This window comes from Silurus meridionalis, chromosome 5 (assembly GCF_014805685.1).
Source record: "Silurus meridionalis isolate SWU-2019-XX chromosome 5, ASM1480568v1, whole genome shotgun sequence".
Classification (NCBI taxonomy): Eukaryota; Metazoa; Chordata; class Actinopteri; order Siluriformes; family Siluridae; genus Silurus; species Silurus meridionalis.
In genome coordinates this window covers 6,944,450-6,972,398 of record NC_060888.1, presented here as the reverse complement: position 1 = coordinate 6,972,398, position 27,949 = coordinate 6,944,450, and the positions used below count along the sequence as shown (strand labels likewise).

The 27,949-nt window shown below is 39.0% G+C and overlaps 2 protein-coding genes across 5 annotated transcripts in view; one reads left to right on the top strand and one right to left on the bottom strand.

Moving 5' to 3' along the window:
* The first annotated feature begins 425 nt into the window (after positions 1–425).
* LOC124386246 (probable E3 SUMO-protein ligase RNF212) lies at positions 426–10,323 on the top strand. 4 transcript variants are annotated; one of them, XM_046849975.1, is made up of 13 exons: positions 426–603; positions 2,352–2,463; positions 2,983–3,044; positions 3,144–3,218; positions 4,806–4,862; positions 4,944–5,002; positions 5,089–5,148; positions 5,267–5,325; positions 5,922–5,955; positions 6,810–6,852; positions 7,090–7,153; positions 9,361–9,430; positions 9,922–10,323. In XM_046849975.1, exons 2-13 carry the CDS (start codon positions 2,355–2,357, stop codon positions 10,070–10,072), a joined length of 843 nt encoding a protein of 280 aa, XP_046705931.1. In that variant the 5' UTR covers positions 426–603; positions 2,352–2,354; the 3' UTR covers positions 10,073–10,323. The 4 variants fall into 4 exon arrangements, with proteins under 4 accessions (XP_046705931.1, XP_046705930.1, XP_046705929.1 ...); XM_046849974.1 differs by having other exon boundaries at positions 5,895–5,955; XM_046849973.1 differs by having other exon boundaries at positions 5,868–5,955; positions 9,925–10,323.
* Positions 10,324–18,515: 8,192 nt separating this feature from the next.
* The window catches only part of fgfrl1a (fibroblast growth factor receptor like 1a), a 40,711-nt gene continuing 31,277 nt past the window's right edge, over positions 18,516–27,949 (bottom strand). Inside the window, exons 4-7 of the mRNA XM_046850332.1 lie at positions 22,473–22,550; positions 21,068–21,352; positions 20,020–20,373; positions 18,516–19,809 (exon numbers count right to left, since the gene is read on the bottom strand). Coding sequence (XP_046706288.1) covers positions 19,418–19,809; positions 20,020–20,373; positions 21,068–21,352; positions 22,473–22,550 — 1,109 coding nt within the window. The 3' untranslated portion in view covers positions 18,516–19,417. The remainder of the gene's footprint in view (positions 19,810–20,019; positions 20,374–21,067; positions 21,353–22,472; positions 22,551–27,949) is intronic.

Here is a 27,949-nt window from a genome sequence, read left to right as displayed (position 1 = left end):
CATTTAAACAACTCAAAAGTGAAAAATATGCTATCACAACACAAACAGAAATCCAACAACACATTTCACAACAGAACATAATCACGACACACATTCAACAACACAACATTATCAAAGCACAAGCTGAAATCCATCACAACATTATCACAACATGAACCCAAATTTAACAACAAAACATCACAACACAAACAGAAATCCAACAACACAACATAAACACGACACGCATTCAACAACACAACATTATCAAAGCACATGCTTAAATCCATCATAACATTATCACAACATAAACCCAAATTCAACAACAAAACATCACAACACAACCACACAACCAGAGAAATGACAACGAAGGAGTGGGATTCCAAGAGACCTGGCAACCCAACCTTGCACGTTCGCGCGCTTTGATACTGCAAAGTCACACAGTGTATTTCAGCGGTCAAACTGCAGCCTGCTGAATGAGTTCTAACCTACAGAACTTACAGAAATAACCAACTGTGACATTTCGACATTTTATTCAGAAAATAAACGTCTGGACACATTAATAATCTATTTTCAGTAGTATAAACATACGGCTAGCTAGCTAGTCGTCTAACCTGGAATAAACAGGTGAGTAGGTGTCAAGATAGCTGAATATTTAAACTGGTTAGGTTTAAGTCTTTTAAGTTTATATATATATATATATATATATATATATATATATATATATATATATATATATATATATATATATATTTCCTTCTTTCTTTTCTTCTTCTTCTTCTAAGATACTCTCCCTAAGTCATATCTCTCTATAAACTATTACACCTGTCTTGTAGTGAAGGTATACATTAGAATAATGTACCAAAAACATTGGGTAAATGTTTACCAAAAGGTAAAATGTATATTAATTATACTTATTGTAAGAATGATCATAATTATAAGAAACAATAGTAAAGTCATGTCATAAACAAAGAAATAAGCCTTATGTCATAAACAACTCAACAACATTACTGACAACATTCATTGGTCCTAATATATTTTATAAACATTCAGAATTTGTGTTTATTTTACCTTCAGGTCTTTTTACAAATAATAAAAAAATACTCATTACTATGTGATGTTTAATGGATACATGAATTGTTTGTAATTGAATCACAAAGTCTTCTATTTGATAATTTTATTGACTGCCACTGATGTTCGGTTCAATTGCGTTTTATTTATAAAGAGCTTTTAACTATGGGCATTGTCCCAAAGCAGCTCTACAGAGATATAGAGCATATAAAATGATATTTACCTGTTAGTGCTTATACGTTTATCGCTAATGAGCAGTGACGAGGAAAAACTCCCTGAGATGGTATGTGGAAGAAACAATGAGAGGAACCAGACTCAGAAGACACTCGTCCTCATCTGGGGCACCGGCAGCTTTAAAGAGATCTTCGTGGATCTTTAAGCTCTTCATGTGGAACCATTCTCAGCTGCAGTAAAAGGTTTTCAAATAAAGAGAACTCCATCCTGAAGTAGGCCAGTTTTAATTGGGTGGATCTGGAAAGAAGAAAAAGACAGGATCGCTGGTCAGGAGCATGTTTAACATGGTTTCCTATATAACCCAGAATGATATTTGACTACCCACTGATCCACTGACGTTTGGCACCATTGGAAATTTGCCTTTATTTTATGATAACGCTTTAGTTCTTCAGTCTCTCCTGCTGTTTCACCTACACATCTGCACACACTACTCGAAAAGATCACCTTCCAACGTTTGAACTTCTCTCCATTCTCCATCAGCGGCATTGTTTCATCATCTTGTAGTTAAATAGCCAAGCCTTTGCGCAGCTGCGTCGTATAACTACATCACGTTCTGGAGTCCAACATTTACCTCATTACCCCGTTAACGCATTGCAGTGATTATATAATGCGACTTTAAAATGTTTCCCCTCTAAAAGGATGAAAACAAGAAAACGAATGCCAGGAGAAACGTTTACAATTATGACATTCGCTGACGTACACAATTTTTTTGGGCTATTACCGAGACACACCTGCATTTAACCACCGAGCTGCTTGTGACACTGATTAGTTTCATTCCATCAAAATGGCACGCAGACAATATAGCAATCATTTTACAAATTAGGTTAACTTATTACAACCTTATTTTATGATATCCATTCACATTCAGGTTCATTATTACATGTCTAATGTCTGCAACACTGAACATTGCATATCTGCAGTCTGCAGTGTACAGTGGTCTTAGGACTTGTACCTCATCTATTGTAGGTATTGTAGGTCCAGATGGGTAAATAAGCTTACCCATGTACACTATATAGATTGTATATATGTATAGTGTTATATACTCTGTATAACTATACACTGTCATGCAGATTATGTCCCAGTGGATATGCTGTAATTCGTGCTTTAAGCCTCCAGGAGCGGACATCCAACTTGCTCTGACAAATTGTGGCCATATTTTCTGCAACATATGCTTTCAAAAAGGTAATATATATCTAGCAGCTTAACTTAGTTTGATTATGTCAGTGCTTTACAAAGAGTTGGCACTTTATAAGGTACACATACTGTACTCTGAGGTATAAGTCCGTTTTTTTTTTCAAAGTTGTACAGATGTTGGTACAAAAACATAATCAGGAACAACAGCTTTACACACTCTTGGCATCTGGACAGTTTGTTTCTCCAAACATTAGCCACGCCAATGTAAAACTTGCCGAAGATGTTCTTCACTAGTTGGATATTTCTTTCTTCCCTTACGATCCAATTTATTCCAAAACAGTTCAATATGATTAACGTGATAGATAACAAAATAATGTCTCTGAATGATCTCTAAATAATGCTTACAGAGCATAGACGTATGTTTCGGGTCATTGAATGGTAAATTTGGTTCAAATTAGACACAGTCAAGATAGAACTGTATGCCATTGAAGTATGAATTCGGAAAGGTGTGTGTTACTTCCTTTAGCTATTTGTTGACCATCAGTCACAGTGTAGTTTATTCTATAGGCAAAGAAGGCGAGTGTCTGATCTGCAAAACAAAATGTCAGCTGTCTCTGCTGTCAGACAAAGTAAGTATCACCTCTTTTTATTGTCCCCCTGGTTGCTTTGCTAAAAGATATTCTATTACATTTCTATTATATAACAAGTATATGTTTATTTTATTTCAGAGCAGCTCAGAGGTCAGAGCTCTCTTCTCAGATATCAGCACTACTGCAGTCAAATACTTCTCAGAGATAAGCAAGGTAAACATGGTAACACTCATGTATGTGCCTGTCTGCTTTCATTTTACCCTGAGCCTTTACTAGTTACTTTGTTAGGGTTGTCACTGTTGGTCATTTTGATGATTACTCGATCATTTCCTTTTATTAATAATCAAGTTGTTGTAAAATCTCTATAGTGTTTATGCATCTAAGGACTTATCACGTAAAAGTATTTTAAACCTGGTTAACTGGATATAATTATACAGTGCATACGGAAAGTATTCACAGCCTTATTCCAAAATGTATTAAATTCATTATTTTCTTGAAAATTCTGCAAACAATACACCATAATGAAAACCTGAAAATCTCAGCAAATTAATAAAAAAAAAAACATGTACATGTAAAGTCGAAAGAATTGTCTGTAGAACTGATTTGGGGACAGGTACAGAAAAATCTCTGCAGCATTAAAGGTCCCAATGAGCACAGTGGCCTCCTTCATCCGTAAATGGAAAAAATTTGTAACCACCATTACTCTTCCTAAAGCGGCCAAACTGAGCGATTGGGGCAGAAGGGCCTTAGTCGGGGAGGTGACCAAGAACAAGATGGTCACTCTGAAAGAGCCCCAGCATCTCTGCAGCACTACACCAATCAGGACTTTATGGTAGAATGGCCCAACGGAAGCCACTCCTCATTAAAAGGCGCATGACAGCACACCTAGAGTTTGCAAAAAGGCACTTGAAGGACTCTCAGACAGGGATGTTTTTCAGCAGCAGAAACTGGGACACTAGTCAGGATTGAGGGAAAGATGAATGCAGCAATCTACAGAGACATCCTTAATGAGAACCTGCTTCAGAGCGCTCTGGACCTCAGACTGTGACAACAGTTCATCTTTCAACAAGACAACGACCCTAAGCACCCAGCCAAGATAATAAAGGAGCAGCTAAGGTACACCTCTGTGACGGTCCTTGACTGATCTGAAAATGGCTGTGCTCCCCATCCAACCCAAAGGGTTTTGCAAAGAAGAATGGGAGAAACTGCCCAAAAATATTTGCCAAGTTTGTAGCATCAATCTCAAAAAGACTTTAAGTGCTTCAACAAAGTCTGTGAATACTAATGTACATGTGATTTTTAATTTTTTAATACATTTGCAAAGATTTTCAACATACTTCTTTCATGAGGAAAATAATAAATGTAATTAATTTTGGAATAAGGCTGTAATGTAACGCTGTGAATACTTTCCAGATGCACTGTAAGTGTGCCCAGACACAGCTCTTAAATTATAATTTCATTACAAACAATAATGTTTCTATTTTGCTGTAATCACCTTCAGTTATTTTTATCCTCTGCACACCTGCATGCAGCAGTAATAGAAACACAAGTGAACATTAAACAAGCTGTAAAGGAGTACATTTACATTTCACTTTTACAAATTATCTAGACATTTAATCGGTTGAACTACACAGCTTGCATGTTGTGTTCTCTGTTCACTATCGCCCCCTTCTGGAAGGTTATTCTCTGAATATTTGATTACATAAGAAACTATTCCAATCAAGTATTAGTATTAGTATTAGTAGTAGTACACTTGGGCTTTCACACAGCATGGAATATCTGAGTTTTTCTACTGTTTAGGTCTTGCAGTTTCAGGCAAGGCACCAGAAAAGATTACTAGCCCACTATCAACAGAAGGTACGAGTTATCTGAAGCTGCTTTTTCTTTTTTAGACTATTGTTGTAAGATGTGTCATAGAATTATCTTTGTGTTTAATAGAGTGAAAAAATGATGGAGGCTTTAGTGAAAATGCAGCAAGAAATAAAACAAATGTCAAAGTAAGAATTTCGATTAGATGGAATATAACTGTGAAATATAAACTATTGTTGAATCTTAGCGAAATGTTCTTCATTTTTCCACACAGAAAAATCGCAGAGCAGAAGGCTTACATATTAAAGTTAGAAGTCGCTCTTCAGCAACAAAGGTATAGCTTCCTAAAGCTTTAGAATGCTATTTAAAGAGCTTTCTATGGCCTGAAAAACAAAAAGACATACAGAATACAGCGCTATACTTTTAGTTAAATGGTTTATTTATTTATCCAGTTCCAGAGTTGGATTTCAGTCCAGCAGGGATTTACATGCCTCCAGTCATTTCAAACCAGGTAAAGCATAACATGTGTTCACTGTCCATAAAATCTTAATGAAAATAAAATATAATGCAACAAAAAATTTACATTTGCAGTAGACTTGTATACAACTGTATAATTCAATTTAAACATAAAAAAGCACCAGTCATTCTTAGTTTTAGCTTATTCCGTTTTTTTTTTTTTTTAGAAAATGTAATTTAGTAAATGAAAATAGAAAGTAAATTGTAAAAAGACCGTTATTTTTTGTGAGAAGAAAGACAATCTGTTTCTGCTAAATCCTAAATTATATATATAATGTATATTAGCTAAATTTCCTATCTAGTATATTGTAATTGCTTATAAATATAATAGGAAGATATATGTTGGTAAATAAGAAGTTTTTCTGACATTGTTGGTAACTGAGATCACGAGGAAAACAGCTTGTGAAATTACATAATGCTGAAGACAGGTGAAGATTACGGTATAAATAAAAAAAGGAACAATATACCCCTGTAACACAATAGAGCATTTTGTGATGGTTCATTTTATTATTGTTAATTATTATTATTATTATTAAGGGTACTCGTCTTCTCCAACTTCATTAGTGACAAAAATCCCCTACTCCTCCCCAGTGTGTCTCTCTCGCCAGCCCTCCAGTGCCAGTCTGTGAGTACCATGTACACTGAACCACACATTCTTATTTGCACTACAGGTTACGCTTCCAGAATTAATCATAGGCTTTCTTTAAATAATCTAATGCTGATTTAAATTATGTAAGAAATAATACACAACCCTAATGATTGGGACTGGTTCATTAAATGAATTCCATATGCTTAAGCTGGTGGCGTATTTAGTACTTAATTTATGCATTATGCATTTAAAACGATCCACTCAATGCACTTTCAGGTGATCCAGTGAAAAACTCTGAGAATATATGTTCAGTCATTTAGTTTAATTAAATACACTGTAATGCACTTCCTGAACAGTCCACAATCTTTCCATTCACCCCCCATGAAATGGTTGACACATGGGGAATCAGGACATAGTTAACATAGACTATGGGGGTTGTCTCCAGCACTTTCCTCTGTTCCAAAGCCACAGTAGTTCTGCACGTCAAGGCAGGAAGGTGATTCTCGCCCTGTAAATTTTGCATATCCTGCCTCCATTCATCAGAGAACTGTAGTAGTCTGAGGTTGTTTGGATAAGATTAGCTCTTATGGATCTGGCGACCACCTCAGAGCTACAGCAGAGCATTGACAATGCCGTAATGGTCTGGATGGCTTCTGCTATGTCTGCTGTGGGTTCTTATACAAACAGTTTACTGTAATGTCATGTGGTACCCATATAGAGATAAATGTACAGAGCAGTGAATTGAGTGTAATAGTCTGATGTTAAAGCAGTCTAAATAACAACACAAGGGGGCGCTCCAGAATTGACTGGTACATATTGCGAACAGCAGTAAACGTGCTGGGAAATCAGCATCAACTATTTGTGATGCTTATGTAATTATTTTCCATCAGGGCTGAAAACATGGATATTGACAGCAGGGCTTTTTCCAGTAAAGTAAGCTGATTCCTAAATTTTTTTTCTTTAAGTTTCATTTTTTTAAAACATATATTTATATATTTTTAGAATAAACCATGCCCAAATAATTTCATTATTCTTTCTCTGAATCGATGGAATTTACATATTTTTTATTATAGTTCCCGTGTAACATGCTTCAGTGTTTACCGCAAGTCTAATTTATCATTATCTTGACATAACCATAATTTTTCTCTAAATTCTTTCTTTCCCAAATAGGCCTCAATGTCTGGAAGCATTTCCAGACTTTGTCTCATCAGCCCACCACAAGATGGCCGGATAGGTTAGTCTGTCAAATATTGTTCTGCTGATGACAGTTTCTTTTCCAGATTTTTTTTTTACAGTTCCTGTGAGAAAAGTATTTAAATAAATAGTTATATATATATATATATATATATATATATATATGTGTGTGTGTGTGTGTGTGTGTGTGTGTGTGTGTGTGTGTGTGTGTGTGTGTTTTCACAAAATTCACAGTTCGGATTTTAAGTCACGGTTTGGTTAAATTTTAATACGGTTGGGGAAGAGACATAAAATAGATTGAAATGTTTTATTAAAAGTTAATTACTGTTAATATTTGTGATCATCAACATTTGAACAATTTACATTTTTAAAACTTTTTTTAAATAAAATGTCTTTTATAAAAATAGAATAAATAAAATTAATGCAATACACCTTTTTATTATATTGATTAAATTAAGTAATTAAATAAATTGGCACAAATGAAATTGATTAAATAAAATGTAATAAATAGAAAAAACTTTATTAAATAACTAACCCTATTTGGTTAATACAGATGTGTATGTACTTGTGTTTGTGTGTGTGTGTGTGTGTGTGTGTGTGTGTGTTTTACATTTAATATTAAATTTTCTAAAGATATGATCTACTTATCTGTTTTTCTTATTTCAGCATAATTAAACAAATGTCTTCATTATTCCAGTCGTCATTCGTTCATTCACTCCCTCAATATGCAGAGTTGTGCAGATTTTCTCCTTTTAAGAGAAATTCTTGAATCTGAACATAAAACGCTAAAGAATCAATATGTGTTAGTCGACATGTGTTAGTCGCTAATTAGAAGGTGACTAGCGGTTAGTGGCTATAGCTAGCGCTATGGATTCAAGATTTAAAATTTTTCTTTTAATTTTACTGCAAGTTGGATACTGCATATAACTATGTTTGTGGCAAATAAAAAAAACTTGAATCTTGAATCCATAGAGCTAGCTATAGCCACTAGCCATTTCCTGATTAGGGGCTATTGCTAGCGCTATTGATTCTTTAGTGTTTTCATGCATGCGCAAAACAAATCTTATTTCCGGTACAGAGTGAGTAGCCACAGTGACACTACACTAACTCCAGTTTCTTTTTTATACCCCTGGCATTGTTGTGTATGTTTTAAAAATAACTTTTAAAAAACGCATAAAGTGCGAGGCAGAGACTAAACAAACTTGCCATCTGCCACAACATAAACTAAACCTGAACTCATCTGTGGCTTCAAATTGACACTTGAGATTTATCAAATGTAAACACTGTCATGTTGAAATCACTTTTAATCATGTTTTATATGAATCAATTGAAATAAAGTGAATTAATCCAGAGAATAGACCAGGCTTTGATTCTGGGTATAGTGCTGCTGAGTAAAAGGTGTAAGAGTGTGTATATAGTAGCAGTGCACTGTAATGACTAAGCTGCATTACAGGAACATTCAGAACGTTATGCTTAGAAGGCAATCTTTCACCTTTTAGTCATCATTTTGACATTTTAATGTCTTTGATGCTTGCCTTGCACGGTACCAGTGAAGCAGCTGTGGTAGGAAGAATGTTCCCCTACAAACAGTTAAACAAGTAAAATGGCTAAGAGACTTATTTAGGTTAGCAGTAAAATTATTCATAAAATTAAAATGCACGTATTCATAGCACAGCGATACATTTTCCCCGTGTATTTATAATTAGAAGTGTGTATGCGTGTCAAGCTGCTAATTCAGTGTTTTTTTAGTCTTTAGTATGTTTTGACTAAACCATTCGACCCTCCATATGATATGAACATATTAATAAATAATTACAATTTACATGTGTTAGATAATTAGGTGCTAGACATTAGATATATTCAATCCAATAGTATATAATAACTCTAATATTATAGTGTATTAGATTTGATATACTGCCTTGTTAATAACAGTGACATTACACATTGATATGCACAATTAATTTTCCTTCCAACAGGAAATAAACCATAACACGTTTCCACATTTTATTTCTAACACTATGAATTATAATTTTTTTATTTAACATGTACTTTTTTTAAAGGTTTGTTTTAAAAACATTAGGTCTGTTGCTTTACTGAACTTTAATTGGCCTAAAAAAATAAACAAACAAAACAAAAAACATCAGAGACCTCCTGTAATTGTGCCAAACTATGTATATCGGAAGAAATATGTAAACTGGGAAATGTTCTTCTAAAATATTGTAATAATCTTTTTTATTTTTTTTTTAGGTACTGTTCTTCACAGAACAGCCAGTCAGAGCACTTTGGGTGGCCACTCAATAAAAAGTGCCAATGTCAGGTATTTTTCTCCAGATCACAAGCTCGCTCTCTCTCTCTCTCTCTCTCTCTCTCTCTCTCTCTGTTGATATATATATATATATATATATATATATATATATATATATATATATATATATATATATACTGTATATATTTCTGTGTGTGTGTGTGTGTGTGTGTTGCTGCATATCTAGCATATATCACTTTATTAGGAACAGTATACAGCAGTTATAAAAATACTCAAACCAGCCCATCTGGCACCAACAATCAAGCCACAGTTAAAATTACTGAGATCAGATGTTTCCCCATTCTGATGGTTAATGTGAACATTACCCCAAACTGCTGGAATCTGCATGATGTTATGCACTGCTGCCACACAATTGGCTTAGGTTTATTTAACTGCATAGGTATATAGGCATTCCCAATAAAGTGTCCACTGAGTATATATTAGAATGAAATATTAAATCTGTGAAATGTTTTTTTTTTTTTTTTTTTTGTCTGTGTTTTCAGTAGAGGTTGTTCCACTAGCCTGAAGGAACCCATGCTGGCCTTCTCCACAAACACATTGTATTGCAGAGAAACGCCGTGGGAAATGCCGGTATTCAAAATGCCAGCGACTTACAAATACCCCTCCGTGTCCTCTATGGGACCTCCGCCCTGACATACTGTATCAACGATCTTAAAATATCACCAGTGGTTAAAGAACAAGGGGGCTATTCTTGTACAGATTTACTATGATGCTACCCTGGAAACACAACAGATCAATTTGAAGACAGCGTCCCGTTTTTCCATCTGCAAACGAACAAGAATATACATACGCATGCCTTCTCGTACCAACTGTAACAATTTGTAGCTTCCCCTGTGCTCAAAACCACAATAGGTTTATATTAAACAGGGCTTCAGGGTACGATATAATCGCCTTTATGTGTTGTGCTTTTTTTTTATTTCTTTTTTTCCTAAAATGCCCGTGTTTGCAGTAATCAATCACAGACCTGTGAGCTGTGAATGTGGATTTTAATATGCTGTAGTATGATTCATTGCATGTCAGCTGCACCTGTGAATCTGCGTGTTTTATTCTCTAAAACTCCTAAATACCATCAGTGAATCGCTTAAAACTTGGTTGTGCATTAATGATTTCGTATATTAAATTGATTGCTTTGAGTCGGACAGAGTTTTTTCCCGTCGTTGTGCGGCATAAATGAACGTCAAGCTCTTTTTTCGACTTCCTCAAAGAGCAGTCTGCATTTTTTTGTGCTGAAAATTGGCAAATTACTCATTTTAAAGTTGTCAAGTGAGTTAAGAGAAACGTCTTTGATATTGTGCTTGAAATATGTAGGGGAAAAAAAAAAACTCCAATCGTATTTTTGAGCCAGTATGAGTCACTCCAGTAGCCCTGTCCAACTTACAGTCCCTGTAAGGCATGTGGTGAATCAGACTGCTGTGTGAAAAGACATGCAAAACATAATTGTGTCATCGCTCTAAATGGCTTGTGTTACATGGCAGACACGACGTATTAGCGCAACCTCGGAAGTCTTTGTTTGATCCCTGTACTGCCTTCAGGTATAAAAGTGTCTCCTTACAGCGCACAGTTCAGCCTGTCACAACTGCACTTAAGATTTAAAGAGCGGGATGGCAAGCACTCATATGCTGCACATAGCTGTTATTTTATGAACGTTTTGTCATTACATGGACGCTTTTGACGGTTAAGTTGGTTTAGCCGCTGGACATTCCCGATTGGGAGAGGGTCGCTTTGGGAAAAACGCATTAAGGCATACTTGTATTGCACATCCAAATGAAAACGGTATACAAAATGAGAAAATCTAGCAACACAATTACACCGTTAGATAAAACAAAACTTTTTTTTTTCTTGAGTTCAATCACAGGAAACATTTCTCTTCAGTTAACCGGTGCTGTAGAAAGATTGTGATCTCTAAGTGATCTGCTTCTGATTCATAGCATCGCACCCTAATACAAATCGCTCTGCACACACTCTACACTTAACAATGTCTTTCTGTCTTACCTCTGTGCATGTAAGATTTACTCGGGTAATGGCACATCTGGTAGCTGTTTTCCCCCCTGATGTGGTGGTATACTTTGTGCATGTGTGTAGGCATGTTTTTATGTCATGATGGGGACTGATTGTGCCCACAATGATAGGCCTGTCTGACTGGCATATTCTGACAAGAAATGCTGCTGTTTTCTGGGTCTTCTTTTTTGTTATTCAATGTAAAATCAGACTTAGCATTCATAAGCTACATCATATATTATGTCAGTGGACAGTCCTCATGTGGGTAGTAAGATGTATAGTATGTATGTGTCTATGGAGAGAGAGGGAGAGAGAGTGTATGCACAATAATCACTTCCCACAATTACTACAACAGAGTTAAAAAAAAAAAAATCTTTGCAGGCGGTTACATTTCCAGGCTGCTCACCTCGATGGAATGCAAAGGAAACACAAAATGCTGGTAAACCTGGTGATCAGGAAACCAGCCAAAAACTAAAACTCGGACGATTCTGCTTATTAAATTGTGCTATTAAGACAATGTAAAATCTACAGAGTGACCAAAATCATCCATTATATTTGTTTTGGTAAAAATCATAAGTTGTTACAATGCAGTAAAAATTTTACAGAGTTGTGCAATTGCACTCAGGGTCTATAGAGGGAGCTAGAGGGAGGGTTGGGCAGTAGTCGTGGTAGTGTGTATAGCTAAAATATGGGCATACGTACACAAACACACACACACACACCTGGTTCTTATTAGCTCCAAATGCAGAAGTTGTGTTGGTATGGGCCAACCTGCCTCTGGCTTTGGAGTTCAAACAGCAAAAAAATCTCAAGCAGTCCGTATTACTCTCTAAATAGACTTAAAATAAGAGATCCAATCCAAAGACAGACAGGAACAAAACGTCTCCATGAAAGCTGGCACAGTTCTCCGACGTGTTTTTACGGCGCCGCTGCAAATCAATGGCCGGGCATTAAGTTACACATTTCTAAATGCAGCTTGACGAGCCACTTAAATGGCCGCAATTGAACATAAGGTTACATATGTTGAGCTTTTTAAGCCTCCTCAGACTGAGTGGAGATTGAACAATGGCTTAATTGTATCATACAGATGGCGAGGCATGCAATCGAGTAAGGCATAACGCTCTTCATGACGGAGTCATGGTGAAGCAGATTGGATGTGAGAAGTGGACTCGATTCGACAGGAACGTTGAAAAGCTGCAGGTCCAGAACGACTAATAACAATAACCATATTTTTAGCCAAGAGGAATAAATTTAGTCTGGATATATAATGCTAGAGTACCACTCACAAGCATTTCGGCTTTAAAGTGACTTCTAATAGTGCCTGCTTTATAGAGAGCAGTTATTCTGAACTTCTAAATAATTACACGTATAATTGGATTTAAGAGTCATACAAATTAGTGTTTGCGAGCAAAATTCCCTCCTTTGCGCTTTTTAAAACAAACAGAACCATGATTTTTCAATAATTACTGTTGATTTGTATTATATGGTTAGTTGGCGGTTGACTGATTCCAAGTAGCAAAGTTAAACATAAATACATTCATATACGACGTCTGTGAAAAAAAAACAAATGAGCATAAATAAAGAATCAGACATGACCACATCAGACACATTGACCACTACAGAAAGAGAGAAAAGGAAAACATATTGAATACCACACAAGAAAAAAATCATGTCCCAGTAATGTTAAAGCAAACATTGGACTCCATAACCACATCAAACAGACAATGAAGCACTAAAAACAAACACACACATGGCTTCTCGTGTAGTGCATGAAATCGTCCATATCGTGCGGCATAATGGTACGCGGTAGACAAATGTTCGAGCAATAATGTACTTTATCAGAGAACTGGGTTCAAGATGGAAATGAGAGTAATTGCGAGTTATTTGCACCATGGCTAAACAAACTGAAGGTAATTTAGATGACCGGAATCAAGTCGATTTTGGCCATGTACAGGTACTAGTTTTAAATGGAGAATGGAAAGGCTTTGCCAACAACAACATTAGGAGGAAGTGCCAAACTTCATTGGCACCAAATCAATCAAACTTTGGCACAGGACTATACAATAAACATCTGATTACAGTCACATTTATTCATTTTGGCAGGCGTTTTTATTCAGTGTGACGCAGAACACAATCTAAGCATAGAATTAGCAGTTGATTGTCATGCTCCGTAATCTAGCAATGGCTCTTAGGTAGTAGTGGATTATTTTTTTTTCTCTATCAGATATGATTGTACTAGGGGTTGTACAACTACTGATTTGCCTAGTCGACCATTAGTAAAAATAGTTGACTAGGCATCTTTTTCAGAGTAATTGCCACAATATCCAGCTTTAAGGTGTTTTACACCAGTGGTCTGATTCTCTCCGCCACATCTGTCTATGACTCACTGTTGATGCATGTCATGATGCTTCCCTCAGTCATGTCTTTCCTCCATTCGTTACCTTCTTAAAGGAGCTCCGGCCGCTAACACATAATACATTACCGCTAAATTCAAACCCCTAAGGAAGCAAAATGAACAAAAAACAACACTGTGGATTCATGTTTATTATATTTAGAAAATACCACTTTTTATGCCAGTCGTATCGTTTCATTTTGTTGTATTTATCCGCCACACCTTAAAGGTCGGTCCGTGAAAATATTGTCTGACATTAAACCGGTCCGTGGTGCAAAAAAGTTTGGGGACCACTGTTTTGAACTATCTAACCAGAAAATTAAAAACACAGCTTCTAAAGCTGTGTATCATATTGCAGTTTTTATAGATGAGCCAGTTGTCAAAACCCTCACCTTTGTGGACGAGCTGAAATTGTTGTTTCTGAAACTTAGCGGGCGACATGGTGCGGAAACGATATATGAAGGACACGATGTTTACTGTCTGGTTGTTGTTTTTTTTTCCCTCTCCTTTATCTTTGTCAGATTTAGCACTCGTAAACAATTCTGAATCAGCCTGCTTGAGGTGGCGGCATGGCTGCTGAATTGACTTTAGCTGTGGGAGTTGGAGTTTGTTAGTGTTGTGCAACTTGTGGCTCTGAAAGTGTTCTTTCACCCAGTGCTGGTAACAATGGACTTGATTCTGCCACAGTTCGAGGATGTTGTTGTAAATTAAAATGATTGAGTTTTAACAATAATAACTTCCTTTGAGAGATGGCAGGATTGGGATAAAGCCAGTTTCGCCTTCTTATCATGCAAAGTGATGCCAAAGTGGTAATTCATATAAATACTTTTCCCAGCAGTGTTATGTAGTATTTTCTAAAATTATATTTGGTCTGCTCTCTTTATTGTCTTTCTGCCTTACTGTTCTTTTTCACAGCGTCAACTAGTGAATGTATTCGTCAACCATCTGACTAGTGTATATACCCCCATTGTGTACAATATGGGGTAAACCCTATGATTGATTACTGTGTCTTCTATACCTACCATATCTACATTACTCTCTCTCTCTCTCTCTCTCTCTCTCTCTCTCTCTCTCTCTCTCTCTCTCTCTCTCTCTCTCTCTCTCTCTGTCTCTCTGCCTCTCTGTGTATGTCTGCCTTGGAGGATTTTGTGCTCTTTGCAGTGCATGCCAGATAATAGATGCATATGAATAGAAAGTTGTTATCATCACTTCACATGCCATGATTTGCCCAAACCAGTAACCTACAGTCACATGTGTGTGAGTGTGTGTTTTTCCCTTTGTGTTGCCTACAGCAACGAGCGCCACTCCAGTAGTTCATCGAAACACACAGCTCCGTGTAAAGGCCTAGGTGTGAACAGACACTATTGTACACATGAAACATGCATGAACTCTCGGGTTCGGCAGGGATTTGGGGTAATTTCCTGCACTGGGGCCCAATGAGAGCGAGCGTCAGGCCCTTGGGCCAGCTGTCATTGTGTCTTTATGGAAAAGAAATCTAAATCAGACCTTTGCTTTTGTACACCCTCAGGCCATACAAATGAGACGTGCCACCTAGGAGAGATAAAGCAAGCACCTCCGAAAGTCATTATTCCAAAACCTTGGCTGTTTTTATATAACAGAGAGCCTTTGTGCAATAGTAATGAAATGATTTACACACCAAAGTTCTAACCACAACATCTTGAATCACTTATTTGCTTGCAGGTAAGGTTTTTTTTTTTTTAACTTTTTTTTTGTGGTTCCGTGCAGTGTTGCACTGATGTTTTTGTTTTTGCTGTCAGAAAACGGAGCAGGGTAACATTTTCTCAGTAGTCACATGGGGCTGATTTGGCACTCATAATAAAGTACAGCGAGATTGAGTTGCTCACAGGAAGACAGGAAGCACTAGAGTTAGACTCATAACCTGTACATATCTTCTGCACATTGCTGCCTTGAGGCAACAAATAAACTTGTTAAGGGGTCTAAGGTCAGAAGTAGTTTTAGAAATGCAATATAAGCAATCAGTTAGTTAGTTAGTTAGTTGGCTAGTTAGTTAGATAGATAGATAGATAGATAGATAGATAGATAGATAGATAGATAGATAGATAGATAGATAGATAGATAGATAGATAGATAGATAGATGTTTTGCATTTGTTTTGACGTCACAGGAGACAATATTTCCTATTCTGTGCTTCCTGTAGTGCACTGTGCTGTTTTCTGAAGGTCTAGAGTTCATCCAGAAGAGGACTCCTTATGAACGAAAGCAGTCCTCTTCATGTGATTGCTCAGTGTTTCCTCGTTGCCTCTTCCGTAACCTTTGTGCTGTTTTATCTCCAGCGTTGGCCGTCTAACAAAGCCTGTCAACAGATGTAATAATGTCTCCCATATCACTCACAGTACTGTACACATGACTTTCTACTGCACCTGAGATCAACTAACCAAATGCAATTACGCAAGTGAAAGACAATATACGTGGCCTCGACCTGCACTCCTTTGAGTAATTACAGGAAATAAGCTAAACTAAAAGGACACTCTCGGAAGGCTGCAGTTTAATGCGAGCAACGTGTTCTACCACCTGTTGACGACGACATGAGTGTTTTCTCTGTGTTCCTCCAGCGCTCTGGTTTCTTTCAACGCATCACCGAGTGGCATTTATGAAAGGCAGATGAAATCCAGCTCATCATCGTCCTCCTCCTCCTCACCCAGGACCTTCAAAGCGCTATCAGAAATGTTTCCCGTGGACTAACACGTGACTCCAAATGTTTACGAAGCGCTAACATCCTCTAGGGTGGTCCCAGCGAGGGGGGATGGTTATTGATTGGAGTGAACAGGTATAGGGCAGGACAAGCACAGGACTTGCCTGCTCTTCCTCACCCATTCGTGCAGACGCAGATGTCCCGCACGGACGTGCCTTTGATGACCCCCGTGCCTGAGTGATGTCAGCGTGGCCGCAGAGAGATTCCTTTCCTCTCAGGCAGCCTTGGCAGGATGTGTAAAGAAAGGGCCGAAAGACAACACCGAGATTAGGCTGCTTTTGTCACGGTTCTGTGGCAGACTTTAAAGGCCTTGGCTCCACTCCCATCTTGCAGATTCTTTTTTTTTTTTCCCTCGATCTCTCATTCTTTTTCTCTTTCTTTCTATTTTGCTGTCTCTTTCTTCTTCTGTTTCTGCATTACTCCCTTTTATACCATCAAGGTAAACATTTAAAGGGAACTGCTTTTGCGCATTATTAGAAAGGGGCGTGTTTTTATTTTTCAGCCTTTCAAACAGCCGCTTTGTTGCGGAACCATTCTGTCCGTTTGAAAGAAGACAGAAACGCAAACAGAGGGCTCATTCTTTGAAAGGAGTGAGCAGGTATTCCCAGGTGTTGCCTGCACAGACGCATAGAGTTTCCGTTTCAGTGTGAATCAATGAAGGCGCTCGCCGCTACCTGAATGGCTGTTCAATTAAAACGGCACAAAAAGAGAGGAATGTAGAGTGGTAGAGACAGTTAAAAAGTACAGCTAGGGCTGTGATTAGCTTCAAAATACTTTTTCCCCCTTGTTTTGTAATATTAGTGATCAGCAATATTAAATTCAGTGATACGGAAAGTTCACAGCACTTCACTTTATCCACATTATGTTACGTTAAAGCCTTATTCCAAAATGGATTCAATTCATTATCTTCTTTAAAAATGTACAAACAATAACCTATAATGACAAAGTGAAAGAAGTGTATTTGAAAACGCTCCTCCTCCAACTTGAATGAGCTTGAAGGGTTCTGCAAAAAAGAATAGGAGAAACTGCTCAAAAAGTATTGAGCAAAGGCCATGAATATATATCATTTTATATATATATATATATATATATATATATATATATATATATATATATATATATATATATATATATTATTAATACATTTCCACCAACAGGTACCATGATGAAGAGATCATGTTTTGCCTGATCGGTGTACAACAAGAAAACAAGACATTTTGAGCCCCATAAAAGATTTATCATTTTATTGGCAATGATAAAATGATTTTAAATGTTTCAATGTGACAAACATGAATTTTTTTTTACCACATAAACAGAGGCCTGACTGTACAAGATTGTCCATACAAAGATAACTAATTACTAACTTCTTTTAAACTGCACATATAAATATTTTACACTTGATATATGCTACATAGCTTACATTGCAGCTATAAAAATAAAGAAAAATAAAACCATCATCTATCTTGATTTATTTGGTTTGAAACATTTATTTAATGCCCAATTTAAGGTCACACAAAAAAAAAAAAAATGCTAGCAAATAAATAAACTACACCTGTTAACGTTTTAGTTACAGGATTTGCATTTTGAGGGATTCCTAAACATCCTAAATGTTCGTATAACTACAACTGAAATTGTGGAATAAGTGCATTAAATATAGATTCAAAACTTGGCAGTGTTCTGCACTTCCACATTCGGGTAATTACAGAAAAATACCAACAACAAAAAAAAAAACACGCAGGGACGTTTGGACTGGGATCGGCTTTCTCGCACCTCGCGGGGTGAAATTGTTTTGCCTCAGTCTGATTTTAAAGCCCTAGCACCAAAAAATGCATAAAGGGCTGCCATTACTCGAGCAGTCAAAGGCATTTTACACAGTTTTCATGTAGTGGTCAAAATAATAGCAATATGTCCTAGTGAAATAAAAAAGGGCCACCTGAGAGAAAGGAATTGGTATTATTATCCCGTACCTGAACATTTAATCACTCAAATCTTAGGAAAAAAAAAACAAAAAACAGGCACTTGTGTTGTTATTTATCCAATAAGTGGAGATACACTTAAAAGAGATACACTTAAATATCCAACAACATTTGCAACAACAAAAACTAAAAATGCACATTCATGTACCAGAAAATGAAAGTCCAACTGATATGTGAAAGCCCACAAACTCGGCATGAATGACATGTACACGTGTATAGACTTCCATGCAGTCATTTCCAAGTAAAGGGCTTATTATTAGCATCAGGAAATCCAAATTTGGCATATGTAGATTTAATAAAATAGTGTGTATACCTGCAAACGTCTACACTGACGGGCGATTCGGTTTAGATTGCAGCAAAAAGAACTAATTCTCACTGTAATTTGGTGCTAATGGAAACCGTATCCACAAAGTCCATCTGTGAAAGAGCATTACAGCCGACTGGTCGAAGATGCGTTTGTTCACAAAGCCAAAAAGACGGTGTCGCAATGCGTCGTCGAAGAGGCAATACATTCACTTTTTGTTTTCCGTTTAGCGCGTATAATGTCCGGAACTGACCTGAAAATGTGTTTCTCTGTATACTTTTGTGTGAAACGATTGCATCTTCTTGGTTTTTTGCTCCAGGCTCGTCTCGTGGTTAACATGTGGAAGTGTACTCTTGATAAAAGTTTTTGTACGAATTAACCTGGCTCATGTTGCATATGGGTTCGCGTTCTCTAGAATCAGTGGTGCAGCTTGGGCGAGCGTTCACCTTCACTTGAAGTTCCGCACAATGGTCCGAACAATGCAAAGAAAAAAAAAAACTGCTACTGGTGAGGTCGCTATTGAGGGACAAACGAAGTGCAGACCTTGAACAGGAGCCTTGCGAGACGTCAGGAGGCTAACATTGGTAGTGGATGTGCTGGTGCTGGTGCACTTTCCCGTCCACGTGCGAGTGTGTGTGCGTGTGGATGTCTGTAAAGATCTTTGGGTAGACCTTGGGGCCGAGCAGGAGCTGTTGCTGCTGCTGCTGATTCAGATACTCCTCGTAGCTCACGGAGCCCATGCAGTCCTTGTCGGCTCCCGGCAGTGGGCGCTCTCGAGGAGGCTGGCGATGGCCGTTGGCTTGGGCGGAGACGATGGCTCCTGAGGAACAGTGCTTTTTAGACTGGCAAAACCACAGGAGGATGGTGCCCAGGATAAAGACCACGCCAGCAGGAATGCCAATGATGACGGGCCAGGGGAGCCCCGGGGACGAGACGGCAGGGATATGCGGGAAATGGGGCTTGGTGTCTAAAACACAAAGAGGAGATTAAAGTTAGAAATGATGAGTTCCTATTTTGATGCTATTGAGAAAATTTTACAATCCATTCCATACAATTCTTTGTTTTATTTCTTTGAAATAACAATTCGATGCATCAAAGCTTGTTTCCTTTTATATCAATTAGCATTTGACACTTCCTTTCATTTTTCTTTGATTTGAGGTACAGAAGTGATACAGACCAGGCAGGACAGTAAGGAAGGCACTGCGGAAGCTGTAGCCCATGGTGTTGGCGCCCAGGCAGATGTACATGCCGGCGTCCTCTTCCTTGGCGCGGGTAATGAGCAGCTTGTTGAGGTAGGAGCCGTCAGGCCGCGACCACACCTCCCCGGTGGGAAGCACCACGAATCGGTGCTCTCCAACCTCGATGGTTGAATTGTACTTGCTCTCGTCACCAGGCTCCACTCTCTTGAGCCACTGGATAACGGGTTTAACGTCACTGCGTACTTTGCATTGGAAAGACGTGGTGCCGCCGTAGTCTACTGTCGTGTTGACAGGATGAGTACCAGTCAGGATGGGCTTAGAGTTGGTGCGCTCTGTAGATAGATAAAAAAAAAAGGCATTGTTTTTTAATAATTAACCTAAAGGTTCATTGGCAAAGATAGAGATGCCACGTTTTTGCACAAGCCCAAGTTTCACCTCCCCCTTGCTTGGAGCAGGGCTTTTTTAGAAACGTGTGTTTGTAAAGTCAGCAGGCACAGCTGGGATTTAATCTAGAGCAGATGCTAAATGAGATGGATAGAATCTTTCAAGCGCTCTAAATTTACCACCAAACAGTAACCATGTCGTAGTTCTGCACACTAAACCAGTCGAACCACTCAGTAGTAACGAAGCTGTTAATAAAGCCTTACAACTTTCCACCAAACAGCAGCCAAAAGGCCGATAATTACTCAAGATGTATTATTCGGCATAAACTGCTATACAACGATCCAAATTAATTTCGCGTTTATCACAAAACTCTGTTACACAACTCATATTCCACTCTGGCCACTTCATCCTGAGCTGACTTTTATGTTCTCAATTTGGGTGACAGAAAACATCAATCTGCTGTGAACTCGATCCGGTCTTTTTTAAAAAAAACCCTTTGTTTCTGGGCCAAACAAACAAATGAAAAGCAGATACTGCACATTAACCAGACACCTTTTCCCTGCCAGGTCTATCAAACTGACACATCACGTCCGACGCGTTTCAGAGACAAGCACATTCAGAGGGGAGAAGCAGATGACTTACGGATGACTTCCACTTTGTAGGTTGCGTTGATTTCTCCAGCGCGATTCGAGACGTGGCAAGTGTATTTGCCGCTGTGTTCCGGCGTAAGGTTTTTTAGGCTTAACGTCCATTTCTTCTTGCGGCTCTCGCCCACTTCCTCGGGGGTGAGTGGTCTGCTGTCCTTCAGCCACACAATGTCAGGTCTGGGGTTTCCACTGGCTGTACACTTTAGCCGCACCGAGCTGCCCACTGGCCGAGCTATCACTCGCTTTCTCATCTTGGCTGGCTGAGTGAACCGGGGCCGTACTGTAACAAAAGAAACTACATTTTAGAACTGGAAGATTTTTCTAGCTTTTTTTTTAAATGCCTGCATGTTAGAATTAATGGAACGTAATACATGTTGGGGGGCTACCTCTAGCAAAAATTACTAATCCACTCATCGGACTGAAGCTGTAATATGAGTAACATTCAAGTCAACACTCTAAATGAGATACTATTAAAGTCCAATATAATATTCCTTATAACTTGTTTGTGAACACCATGCCAATTCAGCACAAAAAATTAAAATACCAGCATTAGTCCAAGTAAGTGTTTTTGCAGGGTTTAGGATCCAGGGTTATAGACTCTCTGAAGGCACCATGTAATTTTTCACAACACTGATAATGTTTCAATGAAAACATCTCACACAAGGGCTGAAGTGAAAGCGCCACCACATGAGGGCAATTTGACAAAGCAAACAGCAGCTGCTCTGAACTTTTACCAGGCCGTTCGTCGCTGGCTGTTTATACTCACAGCGGAGTTCGAACAAACAGCAGGACAGAACACACAATAGTGAACTCGGGACTGTCTCTCCGTTGAGCGCGGCGGTGCTCAGTGTGTGTTTACGGCTCAGACCTCGTATCGAATTGGATGGTGGAATGGAATGCTTCCCCCCTTACACGATACTTAAATAGCCTGCTTTTTCGCTTGTCAAACGCAATTACCAAAGCAAAACCCAAGTCTAAAGCTGGAGGAGAGTATACCAATGTAGGGTAGGACAATAATGGCTGTGTCCTAATTGGTCAAGGTTTGATTGTTGTGTTTTTTTAAATGTAGCTGATTGTTCGTCAAATGATGTAAATGTTTCTAATTGCTTGCATGGAAAAAGAGCAGCTTGCAAGTTGTAATAAAATAATAACTCAAAGAAAAGAGAAAAAAAACCCAAAATTTATGCCTGCTATTTCCACCGAACCACATTCATGTTTTACAATTGAAAACTGATGCGCGACCTCAAGTCATGCCATACGACCGTAAGCCCAAAAAATAGTTGCTTTATGAAACTTTGTTGGCGAACAGAAAAAGATTCCTTCTTGATCTTGAGAAGCAATTACAGCTAATAAGAATAAAAGGAGTTCAAAGGGACGATCAGAGAGCTCTAGCACCTTACCCAGTTTTCCTGACAGGTCGGTGGAGAACTCGGCATCTCCCGCTGGTCTGGCACCATCCTTCCCTGAGCTCGAGTCATCTGCGCAGAGAGAGAAGACAGCAACTTTGAAGCTTACATATCAAAGCACACCTCTGCATTGCACTCATTCCAGTACGCGATGCCGTTTTTTTGCGCGTGTGCGGATTTCGGCTTTGACCGAAACATAAATCTGGCCCGAGATAAGTCAGCGAAGTGAATTATAACATGACACGGTAGCTGAGAGCTGTGCTATGGCTTACGTGTGATTAATTGGCCTACGGGTGCCAAACGAAACTGTACGACTCGATGTTAGCAAAAAAAAAAAAAAAAATGTCCTAGATTTATCAGTTCGCAAGATGATTCATGCCCTGAGACTGAGATGCTTTTTGGAGTGCAATCTGGATTAAATGTTGCATGCTGCTGTAGGGAGGGAAGCTCACTAGAAATAAAGACGCAGGAATTATTCAAGTCAACGATATGAAAACAAAGAACATAAAGACTAGTGATTAGTGTGCAGGCGATTCAAAGACCTCCGTTCTGTGGGATACTTGTTTAATTCCTAAAAGCAAGCTTCAAGAGGCAAATGGGGAGGGATGGCGAGTGGAAATTTAGGGCCTTTCTGCTCTGGTTACATACCCCCCCCTCCTGCCAGCTCATCCATTCAACACATGACTGGCATTTTCAGAGCTGTCAGCTCTTTGAACCTGTCGGCAGGCAGTTTTGATCTAAGAGTGGACGCTGTTTAATGCTCCTGCAGGAGAGGCTCCAACCTGGGCAGAGAAAAGACTTGGCCCATTAAGCTTACAGCTTCATTATTGCTCTCCAAAACCCTACTCTTCCCCTTTGCTGCGCCTCAGCAGCACATAGCTCTTTTGTTTCGGGTTTTATCCTCATCAGAACAATTACCCAGAAATTTTTATTGGACTGATAACAATGGATTCCGGGTTTGGCCGCAGACCCGCTTCGACGCTCATAGTATGTATGTTTAGTATCATTCATAAAAACGTCTCCTTAACGCCAAAACAGCAGTTGGAGCCCTCGGGTTAGAACGTGTGCCAGTTTTCAAAGTTGCAATAACGTATACATTCTTGCGAAAGCTCCTAACCGCTGGCTGAGCTGCGACGATGAACGAAATCTAGTGCAAAAAAGTCAAGAAAGCGCTCGGGTGTTCAAATTTCTAAACAAACTTCTGCTCCCCTTTAATTAAGTACAATTGACACTGCGGTGAGCTACATTTCACACGTCCAACGGCTTGCCGTTCTTACGGTTCCTAGCCGAGCGATGGAGCTGTTTGGATAACCCCTCCATGTGTTTGCTTTTACATCTGCTGTAGAGACGAGTGCAGAAAACAGGCCTTGTTCGACGGGAAACTTGAGCACGCTAAGCCCTGTTTTTCTCCAAGATTATGTCTGTCAGATGTTTTAATGTTCAGGGGCCCTCAAGGTGGTGCGCTAAAGATCTAGCCGCTAGTTAGCTGGATCACGAAGCCAGCAATCCATGTCCCTTTTGAATAAAGTTCTCGATTGGCCGTGTGAAGTTCTCAAGGAATGTCCTTGCATCCATCTTTTTTTGCAGCCACTTCTAATTAAAACCTATAATCATGTTGCGAATGCTTATTATTCCGTCTTCGTATACGTCCTGGCCGAGTCGGCAATGATAAACGAGCGATAAACGAGGCCTCTGAAGGAGTGTCGGAATGGTGGACTTGCTGTTAGTTTGGCTTTGATTTACTGAATTACAGCACGCAGCTTATGGAAACCATTACTGATTTTGGTGCTACACAGCTTCATATTAACAGCCAGCTCCAAATGGTGAAAATTTATGAGCCGTGGTCACAGTGAAGACATTGCTACATTACAGACTACAGTCATACTCCTAAATGAATAACAACTGACAAGTTGACAGATTAACTGCCTGTCAAGCGTATTTATGTTCAACTAGACGAGAGGATCCTTGCAGCACTTTTTATCCGAGGCTATTGAGCCAGCGTTCTGCGTTACACCAGACAGAGCACACTACAAGTCGAGTCGAGCAGCCCAAATATCACCTCACTACTTTTTCGAAGTCGCGACACCTTTCATAATTCAGCTCACCCAATTCTGACAGGGTCACCACCTTTTTCTCTTGAACTTAAAACATCTGTTGGACGAATACATCACCATTTCCTTTTTAATATTCTCTACACTTTGATTTGAATTACTTAAGGCAGAGTCTACAACAACTCGCAAATTAGGATACAAATGTAGAACGCGGCACCTGGGGAATTTTCGAAAAAAGTAACAAAGAGCTTTTGAAATCATTTTCCAAGCTCCTACAAAGGCTCTGACTATGACTTCTTCCATAACGTCACCTTCCTATTGACTCAGAGGCAGCGTGATTAGGTACAGTCCTTCTCGCTTTGGCACAATCCCTGACAGTCTGCCTCCTTTTCGGTGGAGCACAAGACGGCTTTACTAAAAGGCCTTACTCCGGCAAATAAGGACTGACCTTGCATTAAGCATTTCCTTTCCTCTTTTAAGGATTACTGGCGCAGGGGGAGAAGATAATGACTGTAGTCGATGCTGTTTTCCGCCTCGGGCATTTAGGAATCAAGAATGCATCTGGGGAATAGGGAAAGTTACTGTAGCAAAGATTTTGGGGATTTGTCTCCCAAAGGTATAACAGTACATAGGCTTGAGAGGGCTCTAAAGTAAGGAAAACTGGAAGTTTTTTAGGTTTATGTAACCTCACTTTACAGCGAGACAAATTCCGAAATCCACCGTGACTTCAACCAGGATAAAGCAGTTAGTGAAGATGACTAACTTTTTTTTTCATTGAAAAAAATGAAAAAAGCATTGAAGGCATGAGGAAGGATGCCGCCTTGACAGGATCCTTCTTTTCAACTCGAAACGTCATCACCAAGATCATTTCAGGGAAGTAGGGAAGTGGTGGACTGAGGCAACACAGGCTCGATTTAATACACCCAAGGCTTAGAAAACACATACGCTTGTGATTACTTTGCGAGGAAGTAATGCTGTCTGTATGTATGGCTTTGTTCGATGTGTGAGATTCATGTCTCATCCTGGTTCTGGTTTGATCACAGACCATCAGTGGTAATTATGCCCACCTGTGAGGGGGTAAAGTAAAGCCTGCATTAGGCATTAGGCCATGGCGCTTTGGCACACAGCCATTTTGGACACCAACTAGGTTTCTGTACAACACTAATGTGCTCGTTTGAGATTCATCTCTATGACGGGGTTTTATTGCCACTTTAAAGAAAAGATTCCGAGAGTAAAGTCATCGCAGTACCATGGATATCATTTAGACTGCACAAAAGAATCAATTTCCTCGAGTTTTTTTCTACGTAACCGCTGCAGGGTCCGTTTACTAAATTATAACTTTGCTAAAGTAGAATCTATTGAATCAAATCATCCCCATTCTCTTATTTTTATTTATATTCTCTTAATTTAGACCTTATTCTAATAGTGCTATGACTTTAATCTCGTAATCTAATCTCGTATTCTTTTTAAGGTGGAACTGAAACGCTGTCGTACATCCCCGATATTTTTTCGGGAAAAAAAAATTCATATCAATTAAATGTTAACAGCTCTAGAAGTCAAATTCGCTGCCCATACTTCCTGGTTTATTAGTATCTCTCCAGTGTTAATCACAGCGACGTCCGATCATGGCATGTATGCTCTCATGTGCTGCCCTGAAATAAAAGTCAAATTTAAGACCTTTTTAAGACCATAAGAATGAAATTTAAGCCCTATTTTACAACACACACACACACACACACACACACACACACACACACACACACACACACACACACACAAATACTTTCCAAGAATCGCTAAACTTGCACTTCCCTATAGCTGAAAAATAAAACTAGTTTTTACGTCTGTGATACAATCCAAGAGAGATTTGCGGCAATAGCAGAAAGCTGAATTGGCTGTATCATGGTGGTCTAATTTTTGTCCTAATACGGCAAATTAAATTCGGAATAGCAAAAAACACTACAGAACCACAAAAACTAGCAAACAAACACGTTCTAAAGTGCGGTTATCAGCAAATTTAAGACTTCTTAAGACCTAAAATATAGATGTCTTTATTTTAGACTTTTTAAGACACCGCAGAAACCCTGTTAATATAGTGAGCAGTCCTTTTAACAAACACTCAAAACATGTCTACATCCTAGCACGGGTAAAGATCACAATGGTTTGTAATCACAGCTTCAGCCGGTATGGCAGTGACCACTCAGGGGCATTTTTTCACCTTCTTCAAACTCCTCCCAGGGTAATGCAGGACCCCATGCTGATGTTCTCACAGCAGTGTTTAAGAAAGCAACAACATGTTATCATTAGAGGGCCATGCTGTCTGAGGCCTCAGCAAAAATACACACGGCAGGATCAATTGCAGCGAGGCAGCGTAACAGAGTCTTTATGTTAGCCTGTTTCCTCGCTCGATTCCTTTAACACCGTGACATCCACTTACTTGAATCCTCTCTTTTACATGCATCTTTTATTATTATATCTATTATCCCAGAATACGGGTTTTAACAGCGGAGACTGCGAGCATGTGGAAACCGGGCCGTAAATGTCGACCTTGATATATTTTAGAGGTTTACACTCCGCGAGTTAAGTATCATGTTCTGCACATATCCGCAGTAAAAGTTCTCGATTGGCTCGCTCTTCGCAAAGCTCAGCGCGCAGCAGCAGTTGGAAAGCACATTTCCTTCATACCTTTGTCCGGGCGGCTGCTTTATATCGTGTTCGCACTTCGTTTTTACGTGCCGAAATATTAAAGGAGGGAGATTTCTAAAGATGGGTGTATATGTGGGATGAGGAACAGAAGTGAATGTAAGGACAAACTACATGCTTGGAGAAGTCAGGAGGAGAGTTGTGTCAGGAGTGTTATCTGTGTCTCGATATACAAACACTTCGAAAGAGAGAGAAAGAGAGAAAGGGAAAGAGAGAGAGAGAGTTTTAGTTAAGTTATAGCCAATTGTACAAGAATGATGCCAATTGTATTCATTATTTCTAAAGCAGTAGGGAGAATAACACAAAATACTTTGACTAATTGAGTTAAATATCAGGTGCATCTCAAGCACATCACAATTTGGCACGAAGCAGGAGGGGATTGGTGGCATTTCTGGGTGCTGGACATTGCCCACCTGCTTTCACTGACCCCCGCCCCCCTTTCACCCACTCGCCCCAGCTGCCTGCCTGTAACTCTAGCAAACATCAAGAGCAGGACGGAGGTTTAGTGAATTAACATATCTCGGATATTGATTGCACCAAGCCTCCTTTGAAACAGACACCTCCGCCCCTGCACGCTGAACTCGCGCTCGTTCGGACCGGATTGTTTCGGAATAAAAACGACGCCTTAAAAGGTGTAAAACCCGGAGGTGTCGGTTACTTGAGTGAAATTCATTCAGTGAAACTTTAACTTAATCAAATGCTGAATTGTAGCCAGGA

Excerpts from the sequence above, each read along its gene's own strand:
- LOC124386246 (XM_046849972.1), top strand. The coding sequence starts at position 2,355 with ATGTCCCAGTGGATATGCTGTAATTCGTGCTTTAAGCCTCCAGGAGCG. Across the intron at positions 3,219-4,805 it reads ACTTCTCAGAGATAAGCAAG|GTCTTGCAGTTTCAGGCAAG; the intron begins GTAAACATGGTA and ends TCTACTGTTTAG. Across the intron at positions 7,154-9,360 it reads ACCACAAGATGGCCGGATAG|GTACTGTTCTTCACAGAACA; the intron begins GTTAGTCTGTCA and ends TTTTTTTTTTAG.